Here is a 21,991-nt window from a genome sequence, read left to right on the forward strand (position 1 = left end):
ACAACACTGTGTTCTTCTCTAGGGGATTTTATTGACAGAAGCTGAAGAAAGTCTTAGCCATCTTGTACAGAACATACAGGAAAAATATGATGGGAACACATCTCGGTATTCTGCGGAAGATTTAGAGGCTCTTATTGAGGCCAAACTTGAGCTTGCTTATATTTCTCAGCAAAGGCATCAAGCAGCTTTCAGGTAAGTAATGTTATGAACAACTTTATCTTGCACAGTCTTGACTACCAAAGATCTTTAAAAAATTTCTTTATTTCTACATTAATATTCTAAGTCTTAATAGTCATCTGTAAAAACTTCATTATTAAGTTTACAAATGTAAGATACACAGGCATTTAATTTTTTCATTATTGTTTTATTTTACTTTTTAAACTGTGATCATCTATATGATTTCTCTGTGAGCTGTTTTTGTGACACAGTGTTATATAAAAACAAATAAAAGGTTACAATGTTCACTGTTTTTGTTAAAGTCTGGGTGTGTTAGGTCATGCATTTTCTTATAATTTTAAGGTGTACAAGAGAGCACTAATGTTATCTCTGATCTACTGAATTCTACTTTGTTCTAGAATGCCCTGTGTTACTGTTCTGAAGAACATTTCTTCTTGATGTACTTATTGGTTTCAAATTAAAATGTCAAAATTATATTTTTTAAATAATGTGATTGAAAACCATTGATGCAACCTTTAACATATTAGAGTAGTTTTTAGCAGGCATTAATTATATAGTTAGTGATAGTATGTAAAATACTGTTGGTTTTACAGGATCTGCCTGATATTTTCCCCAAATTACAATTCCCAAATTCTGTGATATTTTTTTTTTTTAGATTCTGATTTCTTTTGGAGAATTTAATGAGAGAAAAACTGATTTTCTTTGATATATTGGACATACAGAAATATATTAAATCTTTGTAGATGTTACATTCTAAACATTGTTTGGATCTTTTAGCTAAGAGGATTCCTCTGTTTAGCATACCTGTAATTTTACATTAATCTGTGTCAGAAGGATAGTAGCTTAACAATACATCATTTTTATTAGTGGGAGGCTCTTTTTATCTAATTTTTTTATTAGATGGAAAAATTTTTGAGGATACAAATGGCTAACTACAGATGCAGTATACAGAGGTGTAGCACCATCACGTTCCAGACTATATTGAGATTAGGTACAATGTAATCAGTATTTGTAATTTTTTCTAGGTCTAATCTGACTAAACACACCAGAGTTGGTACAATAAATCTTATATCACAGTAAACATCAAATAAAAAGAAAAATAAACCTTTTTATTATTGTTGCAATAGTGATGAAGATTGCTTAACACTCCTACTGATGAAGTAGTATCAGGCCAATAGATAAATTAGTCTCAGTATGATTTTTTACCCAATTAAAAAAAGTGGTTTATTCTATGACAAAACAAACCACCTTTCTTCTCTCAGCTCCCTTAGGTGAATAAACAAACCTCCAAATCAATACCTTTTGAATAGCACAATTTCTTTTGTGTTGCTATCATACGGCAAAAAAAATAAATTAACAGGAGCTTCACAGTGCTCTATAGACTACTGAACTGAGAACAGTCTACAGCATGGTCTTTCACCCAGGTTTTGGTTATGTTATTTTAAAAGATAGCAGTTTCCTGAAAGTTCAGATATTAGGACTGTACTCCCACTCAACCCTGAAATTGTGTGGGATCTGCTGCTCCAGCTGGATCCCTACAAATCTATGTGGCCTGATGGGACTCATCCCAGAATCCTCAAAGAGCTGGCTGATGTCATCGCAGAATCTCTCTCAATGATTTTTGAGCAGTCTTGGTAATCTGGAGAGGTCCCAGCTGACTGGAAGCTGGCAAACATTGTCCTGATTTTCAAGATGGTCAAGAAAGAGGACCCCGGAAACTATAGGCCTATCAGTCTCACTTCAGTGCCTGGTAAAGTTATGGAGAAGATTATTCTGGAAAGTATTGAAAAACACCTGAAAGACAGGATAGATCAGCCACAGCCAGCACAGCTTCATGAGAGGAATGTCCTGCTTATCAAACCTGATTTCCGCTCTGCTCTGCACTGATGTGGCCTTACCTTGAATATTATGTGCAGTTTTGGGCACTGCAATATAAGAAAGATATTAAGCTGTTAGAGAGTGTCCAAAGGAGGGAAATGAAGTTGATGAAGGGCTTTGAGGGGAAGCCGTATGAGGAGCGGCTGAGGTCACTTGGTCTGTTCAGCCTGGAGAAGAGGAGACTGAGGGGAGACCTCATTGCAGTTACAACTTTCTTGTGAGGGGAAGAGGAGGGGTAGGCACTGATCTCTTCTCTGTGGTGACTGATGACAGGACCCAAGGGAATGGCCTGAAGTTGTGTCAGGGAAGGTTTAGGTTGGATATTAGGAAAAGATTCTTCACCCAGAGGGTGGTTGGGCACTGGAACAGGTTCCCCAGGGGAGTGGTCACAGCACCAAGGCTGACAGAGTTCAAGAAGCATTTGGGTGATACTCTCAGGCATATGGTGTGACTTTTGGGAATGGTCCTGTGCAGGGCTAAGGATTGGACTTAAGCATGCTTGTGAGTCCCTCCCTACTCAGCATATTCTGCGATTCTGTGATTGAGTAGTAATGTCATTAGTCAAGGTGCAAAGTGAGAACTTGTAGGCTGTTTGTGGACATTTCTCATCATGAAATATGTCTATTTCAGTGTCTTTTAAATTAGATTAATTTACCATAAATTGTCAAAGAAAAATCAACCAATCACTGGGCAGTGACCTCATCATGCTTTTGAGTGTCATGGATTTTATAAAAAACAATACTAGTAAATAAGGAGAAATTTGCAGACTTATGAAATACCTTGTGCATAACCTTAGCTTGATACTAGGCTTGGGAAAACCTGCATTAGTAAAGTTCTGTCCCAAACTTTCTTACCCTGCTGAACTGGTTCCAGTATGCAACCCATTTTCAGTGAAGGACCCTTCGTTTTGCCATGCAGTTATATCCTAGAGTCTAGTTTCTCTGTTGGTTTATAAATTGTCTTAGATTGAAGAAGCTTTTTGTCAAATATCGAGGACTTCAATGGGTGTCAAGCATTTTATGGATCACTTTTTGTGACTCTCAAATTTTTGATGGGTGTTTAATGTGCCTTATATATTGGTAGTGGTCAGCAGCAGGAAAAAAAAGGCATCAAAAAACAAAGTAAGGGTTTGGTTTTTTTTAACCTATTTTACAATTTGATTGCACTGTCATCCATGGCAACTGCTGATATATCTGCCTCAGATACAAGTGAAACATTTCTTCAGACAGCTGAATGTTTTCTGTCTGCCAGCCTAGAAATCAAACTTTGCATGATATTACAGAAATTCATCTTTTTTTTTTTTCCTTTGGCAAAATGACTTAGCGGTGAAATTGTTATAGTCAGCTGTACTTTCCTATTTTGATCATCTTGTCACTTTCTGATTCAGCTGATAAAAGGATGTGTATTTTGTCAGGAGAAATATATAGACACATCACTCGTGTTGACAGCAGAAGAGGGTCACAAAAATTTCATCAAGGGAAGTTTCTACATTACAGCTTCTGTCTTGCAAAAAAATGTATGCCTCAGAATAAGTTTATGTATAGGACTAATCCATTGATCTGAAGGAGAGTACTTACGTGGTGTCTGTCCTAAGAATGTGAGCTTTCTAATTACCTAAATGTGCCTTGGTCTGTTTATGTGAATAAATTACTGTTTAAAACAATACACATATGAGTCTTTGGGCTTGTGGCCTATCTTTTACTTATGGCATTTTTATGTAAGCATGTAGGTAAAAATAGCCTCATTTTCAGAATTGCTAAATGTTGACAACAGCAGTTAACTGGAGGCAGTGTTGTTCAGGAAGTTAGGTTAATATTTCTTAAAAGCCTATATACTCTTAGGTGCTGTACCTTCTCCAACGTAGCATCTCACACAATAGTTTTGAAAAAAGTCAGGTTTTGCTGTAATTTTGACACCTGGTTTCAGGGGAGAACTCTTAAAAAAAAAGAAAGAAAAGCAGTTGGAATATTTCATTGAATTATCCTTACTGTCTGTTTGCTTTAATAAGCAAATTCTGTTTCGCCTTTTCCATCGCTAGAAAGAAGCTTATCATCAAGTTCAACATTGATTTATTCTGTTTTCATTTTGTTGAATAAAACTGGGGTAAAAGGATGATGAAGGAGATTCATAAGGATTGAATTCTGAGAGGTAAAATGCAAGATATTAACAGCTTTCTTTCTCATTGTTACTTTGGGGTCTATTTGTGCTGAATTGGTGTAATCCATCCAGGTCTGTGTCACAAAAACAGCAAGCAGGATAGAATCAGAAATGACAGGAAGACTTTAACTACCCTCTTATCTCTGGAGGTTATCCATCCTGTGGTTAGATATATGTTGACAGAATAATGTGAGTAATTTAGTAGTTCAGCTCTTGTTCAGACTTCTTTGTGCAAGATCTTTGCCTTTGCAACCATTAGTCTAGAACACCTTAAAAGTAGTAAATTCACACAGACCTTGAATCTCTCTTGCATTAATAGCTCTTTACAGTGTTCCAGCAGTGTAACAAGGACTTCTTTTTTTTTTCATATGCTTCATAGCAGCCAGTCTCTACATAAAAACAGTCTCTCTGTGTAAAAAACCAGCATAGGTGAGAACTTACGGTTTGGAACATTTGTGATTACATTTGAAACAATTAATCTGTTGAAATATCTTTTAAGTGGTGAGGTAGGGATACTCTCTGGTACTTTTCAGTTATTAAAAAAATCTTTCTGTGGGCTGAGAATAAGTAGAATTTAAAAAAAAAAACAACAAACAAACAAACAACCAACCAAAACCAAAAAACCTCCACAAAACTAAACTAAAAAATGTTTTAGAGAAGAGGTAGGAAATTAGAGATTTACAGATGTAGAGGAAAATGTGCAACTAGAGATGGAAAACCAATTCAAATAGGCATTGATTTTGGCAGTTCTCGGAATATTTTGGGTGGCATGTTCTCTGGACAACATCCTGTTATGAAAAAGATCTTCTCACTATGATGGCTTTGCGGGTGTCTTCATAGCACAAAAGTAATTGTATTTAAAAGTTTACTGTTATACATTTTTATACATGATATACATTTTTATATGTGTAATGAAGATGGAACAGTGTATCTGAGAGCTTTAAAAAGACAGCATAAAAGAAAAAAAAACCCAGTAGTCAACATTTCAAGAAACCTGACAATATTTTGAGATCCCAGCCCATTTTTTTACATGTGGTATTGAATGCTGCACCAGTCCTAATGGTATCTGTATCTTTCTAGATGCTTTTCAGAGTGAACTCCAGAAAAGGATTTAGGACTATGGGGGGGGGGGGGGGTGTGGGGGTGGGGTGTGGGCAGTGATTACCATGTGATTGCTTACTGATGAGGTTTTGTCAGGACAGCACCTCGGTCAATTTTTGGTGTTTACTGGGATCCTGTGGGTATTTGGCCATGTGCATTTAATAGAGGGATTAACATATAGCCTGGAAAGGCTTTAAGGAGGAAGATGTTACCTTACCTTTCCAGTTGTGTATTAGATACAGAACTCTCCTAATATATATTGTCATTTTCAGTATTTTTACATATTCTAATTTCTAAGAACCCATCCCCGAAGACAGATGTGCCATCATTGGTCTTGATCTAGTGGTTGGACTAGATCTAACAGTTGGACTTGATGATCTTAAAGGTCTCTTCCAGTCAAAATGATTCTATGGCTCTATGTGTGATTGAAAGTTATAATAGAGTTCTGTTTTGATTGCTCCAACAGAATATGATATGTATTAGTTTATTTGTTATTATTGGGTTAAGACAAAACTACTTCTCTTACTTTCTCAGTTTCATAATGCAGTACCTACAAATTCAGAAAATAGTCTGAGTGCAATTTTTTGTTCTACTGAAGCAAAAATCTATAACTGCTGATTTACATCTCTGAAATAGTAAAAAATGAAGTATCTATTTTAATAAAAGCACAAAGTGGCAAAAATAATTAGTATTTTTAAATAATACTGCTCTGTATCACAGTATTGCTTTGGCTTTCTCTGCAATTCGACTTCTCCAAGATGCAAAGATTTTTAGGACGGAAGTGACACATTTTCAAGAAGAAAAGGATGAACGGGAGTGTTTGGTATGTGTGGATATTTGTTTTAAACTAATCTTTCTTAGTATATGAAGTCTTGTATTAAGTGTTGAGTGACTTTCATAATACTAGGGCATAGCAGTTGTTTGCATTTACCATTAACCTGGGGAAAAAAGGATCTTTGACATGCTTCAGGTACCTGATTGCCTAAGGTGTACTCAATGTGTCTGTAATCATCATTATAATTTGTATGTGGTTAGGAAATACAGTTTTTGTTTGTATACTCTCAAATGGCAGTACTGAAAAATCTCCTTTTGTTTAAAAGCCCCCAAACAACCAGGAAGTGTAAAAAACAACTATCAGGTGAAAATCGTACATTATTCAGTTAAGGTATTTTAAGTTTTTCGATTGAAAACCTACTTCAGATTATTTCCTTTTGAAGAGACAGACTGCCCAGTTCACACCATTGCTGTGTTCTGCTTCAAGCAAGATTTCAGCTGACTTCTGTTGTCTGACACACGGGGATACTGACGTGTGCTTTGGAAGCCTATGTGCTAAACCTGACACCACAGTGAGTCAAACTGACTCACGTGGACAGAGCAATTGAGCAGTGAGGTCAGATTTTGTAATGAATAATGCATAATGAGACTGGACTTCCTTGCATGCAATGTAATTATTTTCTGTCTCTGTTGCATATCAAGGTCTTCTGTCTCTCTGCACTTGCTTCTAGGTTTTCTTAGGACCTTCCTGTAGACAGTAACTGAGCTATCGATATTTTTTCCTCATTTGCATCAATGCAAGTCAGTCATGATGATTTTTTGTAAATGGAAAATGCAGGTGGTGCATTGTCCATTGATTGCTTGCTGAAACAAATTGTAGAATATGGACTGTAGAATTTTAGTAATAGAAAGACTGTTTATAATGTGTGAAGATGGCATAGTGAGTTGAGCTGAGAATTCTCACAAACACTTCTAGTACTACATTACACTAATATTTGTTTCTAAGCACCAGAAACACAGAAAACTAGAAATCAAAAATAAAAATTTCTTTGTAGTCACTAATAAGGTACCAGAAATTGATATTGATCCTGCTCTACAATTAGACTTCTATGTGCCTTAAAATTTTGTGTAATGTTCCTGTTTGAGAAGAATAAAATCCAAACTGTTAAAATTATTCTCCATAAAAAACATATTATATGGTTATATTTATTTAGTCTCACATAAAAACTGGTTTAATTTCCAATTGTTAAAATTATTTACATAGATATATAAAATTTAAATAATAAATGTTCTCCTGTTATTAAAAATATGTAGTTAACCTTCAAATCAACTTTTGTTTAGAATGTTATTATTTGTGATGTATTTGTATTAATTTGATTTATTTTAGACTGATGCTGCCCTGCTGCCTTGTTTGTAGTGGAGTATGTGACTCAGAAAGTAACATTTTTCTTACTTTTGAAAATTATTAGGACTCCAAAACTGAAGATGTTTGGCTGCCTCGTAGTGAAATAGCACAAGACCATATGAATGTGCGTTTGTGGCTAAGGTGTCGTACAATGTTAGTGACTGCACTAGTAACACAGATACATGGTGTTGGCAATATGAAAGGTATTACTCTTTTTTGGTTTAGATTTTTGAATTCTAATGAACAAGTGAGACTATTCAGACACAATTCTTATTCATAAATAAAAAATATTAACATTAATTCTGCGGCTGTATTATCACTGAAGAATTATTTATATTAAATTCATCCAGTCCAATAAGGAAAATATATTTCTGTGTACAGTCTCTCCCTAGATCATGGAAACAAACAGTATTATATTAATTTTCATTTAATGGTCATTATCTTTCAATAAATCACTTTTGTGTAAAAGTTTCAAATGTTCTAGTGTAATTAAGAAAATATGTTTGTTTTAAAGAATGATGTTGCTAAGCACTTCTAGTTGTAAAAGTCTCAAAGTTCTTTTTACTTTTTATATCTCCGATAAATGAAATGTTCCTATATAGCTCCTAAAAATGTTCCAGATTATTTTAAAAAGAATTTAGGTGAGATGTTACAAAATACGTTTATTGTAGTTTGATTATGAATAAAATATTTTTCATCCCTTAGCTCTATGAACTTAAACTCTGATGCTCACCTCAAGTATCAAAGTCACAGTCTAAGTCTGTAGTCAGACTCTTATTTAATCACTTCTGGATAATTCCTGTGAAGGCTGTTACTATTTTGGAACTCTAACTAAAATCAGATTTTTGAATATGTAGGGTATAATATCTTATTATTTATGCTGGTGGCTTACATATAAAGCATGCATTTGGATGAACTTAAACAGAGTGCAGTTTAGAAACTAAGTGGCTTTTCTTTCTTTTAAAAGTAAATTTGACAAAGAATTGAGGAAATGATAAGTGTGGAATCTATAATGTCATATTTTTCTGTAACATTTGAGTGTAGAAGTTACTTCTTAAGAATGCTAGAAGGCACAATAAAGTCTTTTCTATTGTACTTTTACTATTCATATATTCTTTTCTTTTAGAAAATGATGTGGCTGAGCGCAGAAGTGTGATAAAAGAAGTAATACTACAGGCAGAAGCCTTTGGTGATATTGAGACTCAGGCTGAAATTATGGTACAAGCTGCTATTCTTGACCTGCAAGAAAAACGTCCCATGGAAGGCATTAAACTTCTTTTGCAGGTTTGAGCACAAAGGAGAAACTGTTCACTTTTCTTTGACGCATTTTTCGTGTAGTCAGAACAGCTGATGGCAGCATTAAATAAGCTTGAAATATTGCCTGTAAAATAGCTTTTTTTTTCAATGTCTGTGATTTATCCTCATAAACAGACAGGAAAAGTAGTAACTACTTTAGTTTATGTTTTCTGTGTCCAAACAGAATATCATCGGTTTACTCCAAGAGGATACATTCATTTCCCCTCCAGCTTCTTTGACTCTTGTGAAAAGTATGCTTCTGCTGGCAGACATACTACCACTGCAAATAGTAGAGGATACAGAACATTGCTCTTCTTCAGTGGAACCATCAAACTTACTTATTTTGGCACATGAGTTTACTATTAAAGCAGTGAGTATGTGTTGATGATTTACACAGCATTTGCAAATCCTTCCAACAATCTTAATTATCTATTCTGGAAGTTATTTTAACAATTTATTAAAAAGGGCTATTCTTATTAACTGATCACTTCAGTTTTACTGAGATTAGAATAATGTAAAGAGGTAATTCATTTAACTAGAGTTATTTATCCATACTCATATTGCATATTCACATATGTAGTCTGGTATATTGACACAATTTAAAAATATTGAATACTTCAAAAATGCATGTCCAAATGTGAAAACTGAAACATGTAGTTTGAATTTTGAAGAAATGCAGAACACTCAGTTTTCCCATTTGAAATGAGGCACATGTTCATACTCAACACCTCATGGAGGATGTACATCTCATTAAATTCTTAACTCTTGAGCATCCAAGTTTAAGAATTTAGCTTTGTATCTTAGAATAATTTGAATCAGGACAATCTATGTAAAGTAGCATGATGTTTTAGATTGACAGATTGTTACAATTGGTATGAAGAAATAATTTCCATGTAAAAATTTAAATATGAAATAAAAATTAAGGACATGAAATCTGTGAGAGGTATGTATAGTACTAAAGCATTTACCTATTTTGTAATCCCAAAATACATATATACTTCTACATACATATACATATATATGTTCTTGATACAGTTTACAGAGAAAAGTTTTTATACAACTCTTTCCTCATATTTCCTTAAACAGAAATGTAATTCATTGAAGTATTTATTTCCCTAAATAATAAAGAATCATATTAATAACTTCAGACTCAAACTTCCAGTTGTGAGACTTGCTAGCTGTCAAGAGACTTGACACTTTACAGCATGTCTGCATCGTGTTATCTCCATGACTGAAAAGTTTGATTGGTCTATACATGCAATTTTCTTTTTCTTTTGTGGCTTTTATTGAATGTCAGATTTCTTTGTAGAAATGACAGTTTCTTTCTAGGGCTCGAGTTAATTGTGAGATCTATTTCTTAAAGACTGATTTGAGGGAGTTTTCTTTTAAAAACCAAAGACTAACATTATTAAATTCAATCAAGTGTTCATTGAAATTGTTCATTTGCATCACCAGAGTCCTCTGCAATCCAAGTCTAAACTAAAGTAAAGGAGTTCAGGCATATTGAGTCCTTTTCTGATGCTCTTTTACAAGACACATTTGAGTTCCGGGGTTTTGCAATACCTAACTTACTTTTTCAAACTGCTATTTAATTTGCTGTCTGCAACTTGATTTTACTAAGCATACTCTTTTCATAGATTCTTGCTTGTGGCCAACCCATTGAACGACAAATAGAAGACAGTACATTGACTTGCCTGGTCTTACCTACAAAAAATATTTACCTACCACATATTAACTTGCTAGCCCAAGTCAAAATGAAAATCGGTAAGAAAAATGCAAGTCATTGTTATTTTTAAGTTTTAGTTAATTTTCTTTCATATTTTATGTAACAGCAGATAAACTGATGCATCAGAAATAAAAGTAATAAATCACTGTTTTCATTATACAAATAAAGTATTTTGAAAACCAACAGTAGTTGCTTGTTTGGTTCCATGCAATGTGCATAAGCAAGGTACAACCACAGAAACTATATAATCAACAAAGACTTAAATGTTAACATTATAGCTTGATGAAACTAAAGGGAACTTTAACTTTTTTAAGTGCTAATTCTCTATCCTAATAAAATAAATACTGTCTGTTATCATTGCCCCCCTTTAATTTAACAACTTTTCTTGATAATTTTTCTTTATATAGAAACTAGAAAATATGTTGAATACTAACAGAAGATAACCTTGAAGATCTGTCTGAGATTTGTTCCTGTACATCAAATATAGTGAAAGGGATAGTCTCCATGTTCCTTCTGCTAAACTTAGTTTGCAGTACATCTGATTTGTAATAGATTACAAAATCTAGAATTCACTTACTGCACTTCAGTACATATTGTGGAGCAGCCTCAGTGTGTTCTGGATTCTTTTTCAGAAAGATATGCTCCAAAACCACATTGGTGCACTCCAACCACTACTTTGTATTCAGCTCTTAGGATTAGACTAGAGGTAGTCCAAAGTAAACACTCTGAAAATAAAACTTCTGTGGCTGTCAGGTCTTCCATACCACCTGGTTTGCTCTGAAGATTCACTCTTTTATTCTGCTTTACTGCTTGTCAGAGCAGGCACAGCCAAACTCGCTCATAGTAATGATTGTGTTTGGCCTGTTCATGTTTCTGAATCCACATTTTTAGGAAGAGCCTAGGAATACAGATGAATATTGGGGAGTACACTATAAGAGGTATGCAATACATCAAAGAAGCCTTTAGAAATTGTAAGTACAAAAGGAATTTGGGAATTTTGGAATGCTCAGAGAGGTTTACATTTGGCTACAACTGCCAGGTCAAATGATGTTATGAAGTGGCTTACTGCTAGTCTTTCCATTTAGTTTGTGCAAGGGTTGATTTGTGTAGCTTGGGCTTCTTTACGAGGTAAACCCAACAACATCATAAAGTAGTGAAATGACATTATAGTTCTATATTTATATCCATCAATCACTTGAATTTTTGGGAATTAAGTTGTAACAGTAAGTAGATAACAGCGTTTGTTCTAAGGAATTTGCTTTCTTTTGCATAAATTGGTTGTCTATTAAATAATTTACTAAGAACTGTTTTTTTTTCCTTTAGGACACATATTAGCTGAAAAAGTAGCTTGTACAGCTGCAAGAGTAGATCCCTTGCAATGGCTACCTGCCCTCAGACAATTAGAATCAGCACTGAAACTTTGCAGAGCATCTGCAACCAAAAAATTAGACATGGAAGCTGAACTCCTTTTTCAGATAGGTAAATAAACCTGTTTGTTCATCATGATTGCCTTCCTAGGCAATGTTATGCATGTGGCCTCTCATAAAATGGAGACATTTTACTGTAAATCTAGAACAGAATTGGATATTTATCACTGTCTAGCTGCAGATCTCTCTCCTGTGTTTAGTATCACACCAGCATAGTTCAGAGTGCATTATGCTACAAATAATTTCAAAACTGCAGTAGAACTTCTTTCATCTATATGTTATCGGGGATCAAAAGGTGTAGCCAATGAGATTAAGGACATTATGTTTTGCACCAGAGGGTGTTGGCTTGTGAGGATCTCAGCCAGAAAGACGTTCAAGACTCTCTAATGTATATCTTAAAATGCCATTTATTGGAGTTAACACTATAAAAGAAAAAGGAGACTGTAAATAATCTTATATTCCTGCAGAGGCTGAGAACCCTCAGTTGTGCAGTACTGAAACACTTCCAGTTAGAGGCAGATCCTGTCTGTGGAAAGCTTGCCTCATTTTGGTCTTTTGAGCTGTTAGAGGACTTTCTTAAGAGAAAACAATTCTATTCATTATTTCTACTGTCAAACAAAAAGCATATTCACATAGAAACCTCCTGCTTCACTTTTACAGAAAGGGCAGGTGGTGTAATCACTGGTACTGAGAAGATGCTGCAAACAGGTGCAAGCTGGCTACATTTATCCTGTAGCTATGGGATGTGCACACCACAAAATAGACTTGAAGGCTACACTATATGTGCAGCATAGCACAGCATAGGCCTGTGCTTGTGCATTAACTCCTCCATGTCCACTGGTCTGCTAGTCAGGATCAGTAAATGTCAGGGGTCATTATGATTCCCAAATTTAATTATTTTAGCTACTCTATGAAGAGAATTGTTATACAAGCATTACCTTTTAAACAAAATGCAATAGATTTTGCTTATCAGGAGGAAAATAGATAATGTACTGTGTTGTTCAACTTTCCTGGGGGGGGAAAAAAGATCGCATCTTACAGAAAAAAATTAATAATATCTTGAAAATCTACTTTCTATATTTCTGTCTTAGGTAAGGTAGAACGCCAGATAACTGAAGCAGGCAATAACAAGTTATCTCAAACTGTTGAAAACCTGTCGGAAGCTATAAAACTCAGCCAGCAACATGATCAAAAATATGAGTAAGAAGCTAGCTATATAACTTTCAAAATAATTTAAATCATACATGAATTTTTAACAGTTTTTTGAGATTTGGCCTGGGACTTCTACTACGGAGCATCTTTTATGTTTTAGAGAGTTTTCTTCTATTGCAATATAAAAATATATTTATTCTCTTATTTAAAACAAATGCTGAGAACATTTAAAAGCATTTTTTACACCATACAAAAGTTACAGCTTTCTGTTCTGTTTCCAAATTTGCACTCTCTCTGTCAACACCAGGAAAAGAGCTATCAATTAAACAGCGGGTTTATTCATATTTCAGAAGATGAGCTGTAGTCTGCCCCCTTCCAGATAACAGAAATCCAGCTTGAAAAGGTTAGCAGCCAAAAATAGTCAGAAGAGCAGAGGCAGAAGGAGCATAGGAAATGTGTTTGTAACTGATATCAGGACAGTGACTTTGGAATTAGTTATCAGTGTAGAAGACGCCTGAAGAGCTGAGCCAAGACAGCCAATAAATTCTGTCAAGTAGCTCTAATACATTAGACTTTAGGTTTTTTTTTAGTTTCTTGACCATTCTAAATGAATAATGTGCCATGTCTGGTTACAGACAGTGTAAAGGCAGCAATTTACCTTGCTTGTTTGGATATTCTGTTGCTTAAGTTAATGAACCAGAACTCAACACAGAAGCAGTAGCATAGTAATAAACCTCAACAAGCAGTCAGCATGATGGAAGATGGTACAGAAATGGACTGTGGTCATGTTTTGCAAGTTTAATTTGCTACACTCTTATTTAATTTGCTACCATCTTTCTAAAAGAATGTGAAGCAACATCAATGGATCTCAGCTTTCTTGTTTTAGACAACTAAACATCCTGATCACATTTATACAAGCCCTGTGATATCTATGGGATTGCTTAATTAAAATTGTTTCTTGATGTCTCAAATCCTTTTTTGTTAGCAAGACTAGAAAATTAACTAAATTGTTGCCAACTAAGTGTAGAATTTGCCATCTTCTCACTTAGTTTGCTCTATCTTGAACTGAACAGAACCCTTTGACTTCTGTATTTTGCTTTACACAAATCATACTAAAGCTGGAATTTATTGTACTGTATAAACAACCAACTCTGTGCAATGTGACTCTGTCCAGAATAGTAACTACATGAGCAGGAGTTTGTTGCTATGCTTGGAAAAGTTAATTCACAGGGGAGATCTGGAGAAACCTGCGAAGCCAGGAGGAATCTGCATAAGAAGACTGTTATAAACCCATTGGGAATAGAAATTTTGGAGAAGTTCTCCAGATACAGTGATTTTCAGCAGGTTGAGAGAAGTAATTCTGCGCCTCTACTCCGATCTGTTGAAATCCCACCTGGAGTACTGAATCTAGCTCTGGAGTTCTCAGCAGAAGAAAGACATGGACCTGTTGGAGCGGGTCCAGAGAAGAGCCACAACAGTTATGAGAGGGTTGGAACACCTGTCTTATGAGAAAAGGCTGAGGGAGTTGGAATTGTTCAGCCTGGAGAAGAGAAGGCTCCAGGGAGACATTATGGCAGCCTTTCAATACTTAAAGGGGACAGACCTTTTAATGGGGCTTGTAGTGATAGGACAATGGGTAATGGTTTTAAACCAAAAGAGGGTACATTCAGACTAAATATAAGGAAGAAATTTTTTACAATGATAGTGGTGAGACACTGAAACAGGTTGCCCAGAGAAGTGGTAGATGCCTCGTACCTCAAAACATTCAAGTCCAATTTGGATGGGGCTCTGAGCAACCTGATCTAGTTGAAGACATCCCAGCTTATTGCAGGAGAGTTGGACTAGATATCTATAAGGGTCTCTTCCAACTCAAACCAATCAATGATTCTATGATTTTTGCTTGGTTTACAATACTACTGTAAAAATCATTGAAAAGAGGAAGCATAGGCAGAGAGCAGGAATTAGTGAGCGCTATCTGAAGATGTAAGGTATTCTGGTACAGAACTCAGAACTGAGAAGGTTCCTCAGCTGAGCCCAATGAGGAAACAAAAGACTGTTTTGGTCACTGTGGGTATTTTTGCTGATTCTTGCAAGAGTTTGACTGAGGACCTGTATCCAAATTCAGCCACCTGTGTTTCAGGGAAACCAGGACAATGGATATATACCTTGACTTGAGGAAGGAAGAGACACAGTACAGAAAGATCACTTCCCTTGCAGAATTATGGTTTTCATACTAAACATTTGCAATTCATTTACAGAATATTTGTTGCACATAATGCAAATTATATTTGATATGCTGATAAATCAATGTATTATTTTTTAAGCATACAATAGAGATGTTTTAGATTCACATGACTTTAAAACAGGATCCCATGGCTTTCTGAAAGAAGGTACACTTTAAGTGGATGATGAGGGCTGGATGAATTATTTATTTGGTGAGGCTACCTGGCTGGTCTTATGCAAAAGTCAGATTTTATCATTGTAATGCTGACTTTGATAGTAATGTTGATTGTTCTGTGTATTGTTTCTTACAGGTTAATAAGACGGTCATACCTTGAAATAGCACTATTATATTTGCATTTTACCACAAATAATGAGGCTGTATCACAGACAGATGAGATGGTGCCTTCCAAATCAAGTGTATGTTTTCTATCTTTTGAGTAGTGGCCTCTTCAAAGCAGGAAATATATTTCTGCTAGAACATTGTGCACCTTGCCATATTATTACTTGCAGTGACTTATAAATCATACTGATGCTGAAAATCCTCCTAGAAAAATCACACAAAGAAATCATATAGTAGAATTTAATCTTGTTTGATGTTATCTCTGATGTTTATTGCAATTGCTGATAATATTTAAAATATTAAGATAGGAAGACACAGAACCAACAGTGTTTTCAATTCCAATTATGTATGAATTAATTTGTACCTTGCAAAGAAAACATGACATTTAAACTTGGTTTTGTAAATGCTAATATTTGTACTTCACCAGAGTTCAATTTTTCCATACAAATATGAATGACAGCATGAGAAAAATAAGTGTCTTTAACCATGTTATAATTCCTTGAAGCCATAGATGGAAAGCAAAATGTTTAACGTTAGAGAAAAGAGGTAATTAAGATTCCAGAAAATGGAAAATGATAGCAAAAATATATGCAGTAGTGACCATAGTATGAGCTGCTCTGAGAAATGTTTTCAGGAGCAACCAGTTAGTATGCTCTGGATAATTTTTTTCATTTTTAGCAATTAACCCATGGATTTGAAATCAATGCCAGTTTTTACAACTTGCAAATAAAACAATTATTAAGTAGGAGGACTTTTTTCTATGTTTAAAATGTATTTTACCATAATATATTTAGAATCCTAATTATGAACTGGTGTATAATTTTAGAACTCTTCTGGAGAACTCTCTTCTCCTGAGGAGGCTTTGAAATCAGAAGTGTACAAAGCACAAGCCTGGATTGCAATAAGAGCTGCTACGAAGGTTGGTGCAATATTCTGAAGAGTAGTTTTTGGGGTTTTTTTAACATTTTATCTTATACTGCTTACACAAGCAAACATGACAGTGCAAACAAGAGAAGTATTAAGATTTCCTGAAATTTCTGGCATGAGTAATATTTGAGGAAATTAAAATGGAACAGTCTGAATAGCATGTTTAATCTCTCTTAGACAGATCTGACTCTGTTTAATTCAATGTGGGTTCAGTGCAAATAAAACAGCACACGACCTGATACGTGTGCACATGTGTTTGACATGTGGGTAGACACCAGTGGCATCCAGATGAGGATATCTGGTTTGAAATCACTTATGTAGTAATTAGGCTGTCAGCAGTAATGAGTTATTTAAGTATAATGTGTACCATATGTCAAAAAGAAATAAAATATTTTCCTGACTTTAAAAAATATGGTATGTTTAATAATTAATTTTTTCATCATTTTGCTACTCTAATATTTTTAAATCTATATAAATATCATAGTGAACTGGTTCTGAATAAAATAAATATTATTCTTAGGTCAGTGAAGCTGTGCTTGCTTCTCAGCTATTAATTGGAATGAAGAGCGTTAAAGAACACAGCATGAAGGATGAAGTGCAACAGAAAATCCCGGAATTTGCTTCTGTGGATCTTCTTTCTTCATACAGAGATTTCTTATGTGGTATTCCTTTATCCCTAGTAATATCAGAACATTAAATAACTAATAAGCTGTATATGCCATGTAATCTAGTAATACATTTAATATATAATTTTAATTTTTGAAAAATTATGAATCAATTTTGGAAAGTAAAAGCAAAATCCTCATCCTGCATAGCAGTACAAAATATTAAGTAGAAACTTAGTGGGTCTTCCAATATCAGCCTGTGCATGTGTTCAATATGTTAAGAAAAATTCGTTGTTTGCATACTGTGGCTCAGAAAGACAGAATGCACATACTACCATAATTTTGCAAAAACAGGTGCTCCTTTGTTACAGGACTTCCCCAGACTTCTAAAGTAAGTCTTGGGCCCCCCCATCAGTCATCACTGCTTTTTCTCTTCAATCACTGACTTATAACTGATTTTTTTTCCCTAGATATATTAGCTTTCCTTGGAGATTTTCAGTTTTACTCTTGATTTTGCAAAGAGATGTTGGTGTTGAATAGCTTGTCTCTCCCTGCATCATCATCCCACCACAAAAAAACCCAAACCCCAAACCAACAAAGCCCACTAAAACCAACAAGCCTAAACTCTTGCAAAGTCATCTGCCTGGGTACTCTATTCTAAAAGTGAAAGTCAGTATAATTTTCACTGTCTTTTCAGTCCAATGGATTATCATTTAGAGATGCTTCCATTAGCTTGGTAGAACTTTGCCCGGTTTATCTACAACTTCTGCATTTATTTTTCAGCTAATGGAGATGATGAAATGGAAGTTTTGGATTTAAAAAAAACCCCAACAGTGAAACTAGGAATACTGGAATAATGATTGCTAGATGTTATATAAACACTAAGGCAAAATATCCATATTTATTTTTAAACCAGGAACTGTTAATTTAGTGATAAAATTTTTGTTCAGTGGCTTGTTTTCAATCATTCCAAGTGACTGACAAAGACTGAATTTCTCTGCCTGATAGCTGCTGGCAAAGCTGAGCAATGTCTGCTTACTGTACAGTGTTTAAACATATGTGTTTTGATTGGTTTATGAAAACAAGTGTTGTATGCTAAGACTTCCCATCAATCTGATTGTTTTGTAGTAGCTCTATTTGCTTATAATTACAGATAATTTCTTCTTTTACCAAATGCAGCAGGTGTTTCTCCTGATAGGTCTGTTAGCCAATACAAAGAAGAATAGAAAATGTAGAAAAGCAATAGTAGGCTAAAATATAAAAAGGTAAATTAAAATGGAAATTATCAGCATAGCGACCTAAATATTTTCTGTAAAACCCTATGTGAAACACATTGTTTAAGTTTTCATTTATAAACAATATGGCCATTTTAACTTTTGGAATTGACAGTGAAATGTCAGGAATAATAGAGACATTCAGATTTTATACAAGCACTCATAATTATTTTCTAGAAGTTTACTATTAGGAATTACTATAACATAATGTTTGTTCAGTTTGGAGTGAGAAACAGCAGGAGAATTTTGTATGCTTTTGAGAGAGCCATCTACTAATACAGTGAAAAAAAATATTGAATATAAGCAGTGATATAGTGATACTTGTACTGGTATTTTTTTCCTCTTTTTGCATAAGTATGACTTTAAGGTAGCCCAAAGAAAATATATTTTTTTGTTTTATTCCACAATCAAGAACACATTTAGTGGAAAATGTGCTTAATATCTAAAAGGGACTGGATTGAAGCTAACAATAAACATTTCAGAATACGTAAGTGTACTGAGTTCAGGTCAGCATAACTGGGAAGTTCAGCTGTTGTGAGTGATGATTCCTTGTATTGTTTCCATTTTGTAAATGTCTTTTATTGAACTGTGTGTAGAAAGAATGGGTTTATATGCAAATTCAGAGAGAAAGCACCTTGTTGTCTACTCCTTTTAACTTCTTGCAAGGACCAGTCAGGTTCCTGACCATGATCTGAGAAAAATTTCTTTAATTTTTCCACTAATATTAAAGCAGAATAGAAAGAATTTTCCTTATATGAAAAACATAACCAAGTTCACAAGTTACAACTTGGTCAATTCAAACACAATGCAGAAATAGCTTTGGAATTCCAACTACGTAATGTGTGTTCCTGAATTCTTGTTGGATTTGCAGATGGATACAATGTTGTCTCTGAAAGTTCCAAAGCATCTTCTACTGAAAACAACCAAATCACAGAAGACAAGCAGAGTGAAAGTGAAGGAACAGAAAGTCTTGCCACCAAGGCCAGTAAGAAGAAAGATGCGATAACATGGGTTCGCTTAATTCGCTACCACAGTTATTTAAAAAGGCTTTCTAATACAAACCTTCAACTTGGTATGTATTTTTATTTTCTTCTAGAAAACTGCCATGGGTGAGATACTGTTCTTGAGGGCCAACAGAATCAGATTCAAAGGTTATCTGAAATAGCCTAATTTTGATTTCCTTTAAATTCTCTAATTGCAAAAAAATCTTCACTGAAATCAAGATTTATGTCAGATTACAAGTGCTTTAAGTGAAGATATTACTACTTTTCTACATAGGTATTCATAAGCCTCCACAAAACCAGGAAAGCCCCCTCAAAACTTAATTTTTATTACTATATCTGAAGCATTTTTAAAAAATTCATAATCGATATTGTTTTTAGTTCTAGATACATCAAACTTAAGTCCCATCAGAAATAAATCTGTTCAGTTTGAGGTACTGTTTTTGAGAACTGAGTCGAGTGTAGCTGGGAAGGCTGAGCATGATTGCATGTGTTTTTACTAAAACCCCAGATGTGATCTATGTACTTGGGTTATTTCGCTATAAACAGAAGATGGTAATAGATAGGACCTTTCAAACAATCTAAGAATCCATTAATTACAAGGCCCTAATACTATGCATCTACATGTGATGGCCAGCTTCTGAATATACAAGTGATGACCTGATAGGTGAGAACAAAATTAGAGTGTACATGTAGGTGCTGTTTAGAGAGAAACCTAGCAACTGTGAAAATAATAATTTTAGAGAGGGATGGGTTTTTAACTTGCAGCACCAAGTGAAGGGAAAGTATTCTGGCTCACCACGGAACTGTAAGGACAGTAAGTGTCAAAATGTGCGTATATATCTCAGCTTGCATAGGGAACAACTCAGCTCATCAGCCTCTAGTTGTCTAAACTGGGGTCTTGAAAGTCCTTAAAGCTTATTTTGACTGTATTGAATAAATATGCATTTATTCTGGTAGATACTTAGATACCTTCTGAACATACTGGTGCTTATACATCTGAATTTAAGTACCTAAACTTCAAAATTGCACCTTCCGTTTTATGCTACTTTGTAATGTCCAGACAGAGCTTGTTTCATTATCAGATCACTGGTGAAAAATTACAATACAAATAGCATAAGCTAGTAATATTTAAGGACAATCAGTATAATTGTTGGAAATCCATTTCTTTCATATTGAATCTGTTTACATAGTTTATTTTCAAAAGTTATGAGTATAGATTAGCTGTAGAAACTTTACATTTTAATGGCAAATAATGATGTAATAAAAACATCTCTTTTCAAAGCTGCCCCTAACTCAGGACCTGGACCACTTTCTGCAAGAGATGGACACCTTAATTTTGTTTCTGACACAGGAATTGTTCTACGCATAGCAGAAATGCATTCCTTTCTTAAAGAAAATTTGTTTGAATATTCAATATGTTGTCTCGAAAATTTTCCAGAAGAGCTACATGACATAGAATTGCCACTCAGTAGGCCAGCTGATTCTTCAGAGGTACTTCTGTTCTTTTTGATGTTCCAAAAATATAATACTGGTATTTCATTCAGAATTGATAGTTCCAATGGTGATATTTCTGGGAGCACTAGAGAAAAATGAAATTCATTATGCAGAGGATCAGCACAAAACCAAAATCCTGTGCAAGCAGCGAAGTACTTAGTTAACAAATGCAAATATCCATGTGTTATTCATTCCTGCAAAAATGATCTCAATCCCACAGCCAGTGTATTTAGACCCTAGAAGATTAGACAGAATATTTAAAAGGATATTTTTTTATTAGTTAATTAAGTTGGCTCCTCTACTCAGTAGGACTGAGGCTTTAAATCTTGTAGGTCTCCATATATCAAAGCAAAAATGTCCTGATGTTTGTTTTGTAATTTATATGTACAAGTCTCTATATTGTTAATTTGGTCTATAATGAAAACATGATTTTCGAAAATATATGTTATATTTTCTCAAAATTTGTTGAAGGCCTTGTGTGCCAATTTTTTTCACTTACTATCATCCAGCTAGAAAATCAACCTTTTTAGATCTCTGGCTTGTGAACAACCTATTTGAGCTTTAAAAGGTAGGCAACTCAGAATATATTACTCAGATAAAACCTGAATTGGAATTCTGGAGGCTATGCTGGCCATAGCACATGTATTGAACATTGCATGAAGTTTTTCCAGTGTAAAAATAATTGTCTTCAAAGTTTCTCCATCCCACTTCTCACATCAATAATTATCCTAACACTAAAAAATTAAACTGAAAGGTCACTCTCTGTGGCTTATTTTTTACCTATTATGTTCAGTATTAGATGGAGACAGGGGAGCCTTCAGGATGGAGAACTTGGTATCTTATAAAAATGAATAAAAATACTTTTGTGATAGCTCTTCTAGAGTTGGTGAACTTTCTGCAGTGTTGGACAGCATATCATTACTCATTTCCCAACAAAGAGCTGACTGTGCCACTGAATAAATTGTAAATATATGGTATGTGACATTTATAACAGCCATCATATATCAAAAATTATTTTATTCTGTCTGTTC

At 34.5% G+C, this 21,991-nt stretch overlaps 1 protein-coding gene across 4 annotated transcripts in view; it reads left to right on the plus strand.

The window, feature by feature from the left end:
* The window catches only part of CFAP54 (cilia and flagella associated protein 54), a 105,937-nt gene that overhangs the window by 74,857 nt on the left and 9,089 nt on the right, over nt 1–21,991 (plus strand). For 3 of the 4 annotated variants that reach the window (XM_051784028.1, XM_051784024.1, XM_051784027.1), the window contains 13 exons: nt 23–192; nt 6,034–6,136; nt 7,557–7,695; nt 8,619–8,776; nt 8,973–9,158; nt 10,426–10,552; nt 11,838–11,993; nt 13,033–13,141; nt 15,628–15,733; nt 16,483–16,575; nt 17,104–17,245; nt 19,334–19,534; nt 20,764–20,957. In XM_051784028.1, coding sequence (XP_051639988.1) covers nt 23–192; nt 6,034–6,136; nt 7,557–7,695; nt 8,619–8,776; nt 8,973–9,158; nt 10,426–10,552; nt 11,838–11,993; nt 13,033–13,141; nt 15,628–15,733; nt 16,483–16,575; nt 17,104–17,245; nt 19,334–19,534; nt 20,764–20,957 — 1,884 coding nt within the window. The remainder of the gene's footprint in view (nt 1–22; nt 193–6,033; nt 6,137–7,556; nt 7,696–8,618; nt 8,777–8,972; nt 9,159–10,425; nt 10,553–11,837; nt 11,994–13,032; nt 13,142–15,627; nt 15,734–16,482; nt 16,576–17,103; nt 17,246–19,333; nt 19,535–20,763; nt 20,958–21,991) is intronic. The other variant, XM_051784025.1, reaches the window with a different exon arrangement.

Source organism: Manacus candei, unplaced genomic scaffold (genome assembly GCF_025592945.1).
Source record: "Manacus candei isolate 608988 ecotype Guabito, Panama unplaced genomic scaffold, ASM2559294v1 h1tg000018l, whole genome shotgun sequence".
NCBI classification, from domain to species: Eukaryota; Metazoa; Chordata; class Aves; order Passeriformes; family Pipridae; genus Manacus; species Manacus candei.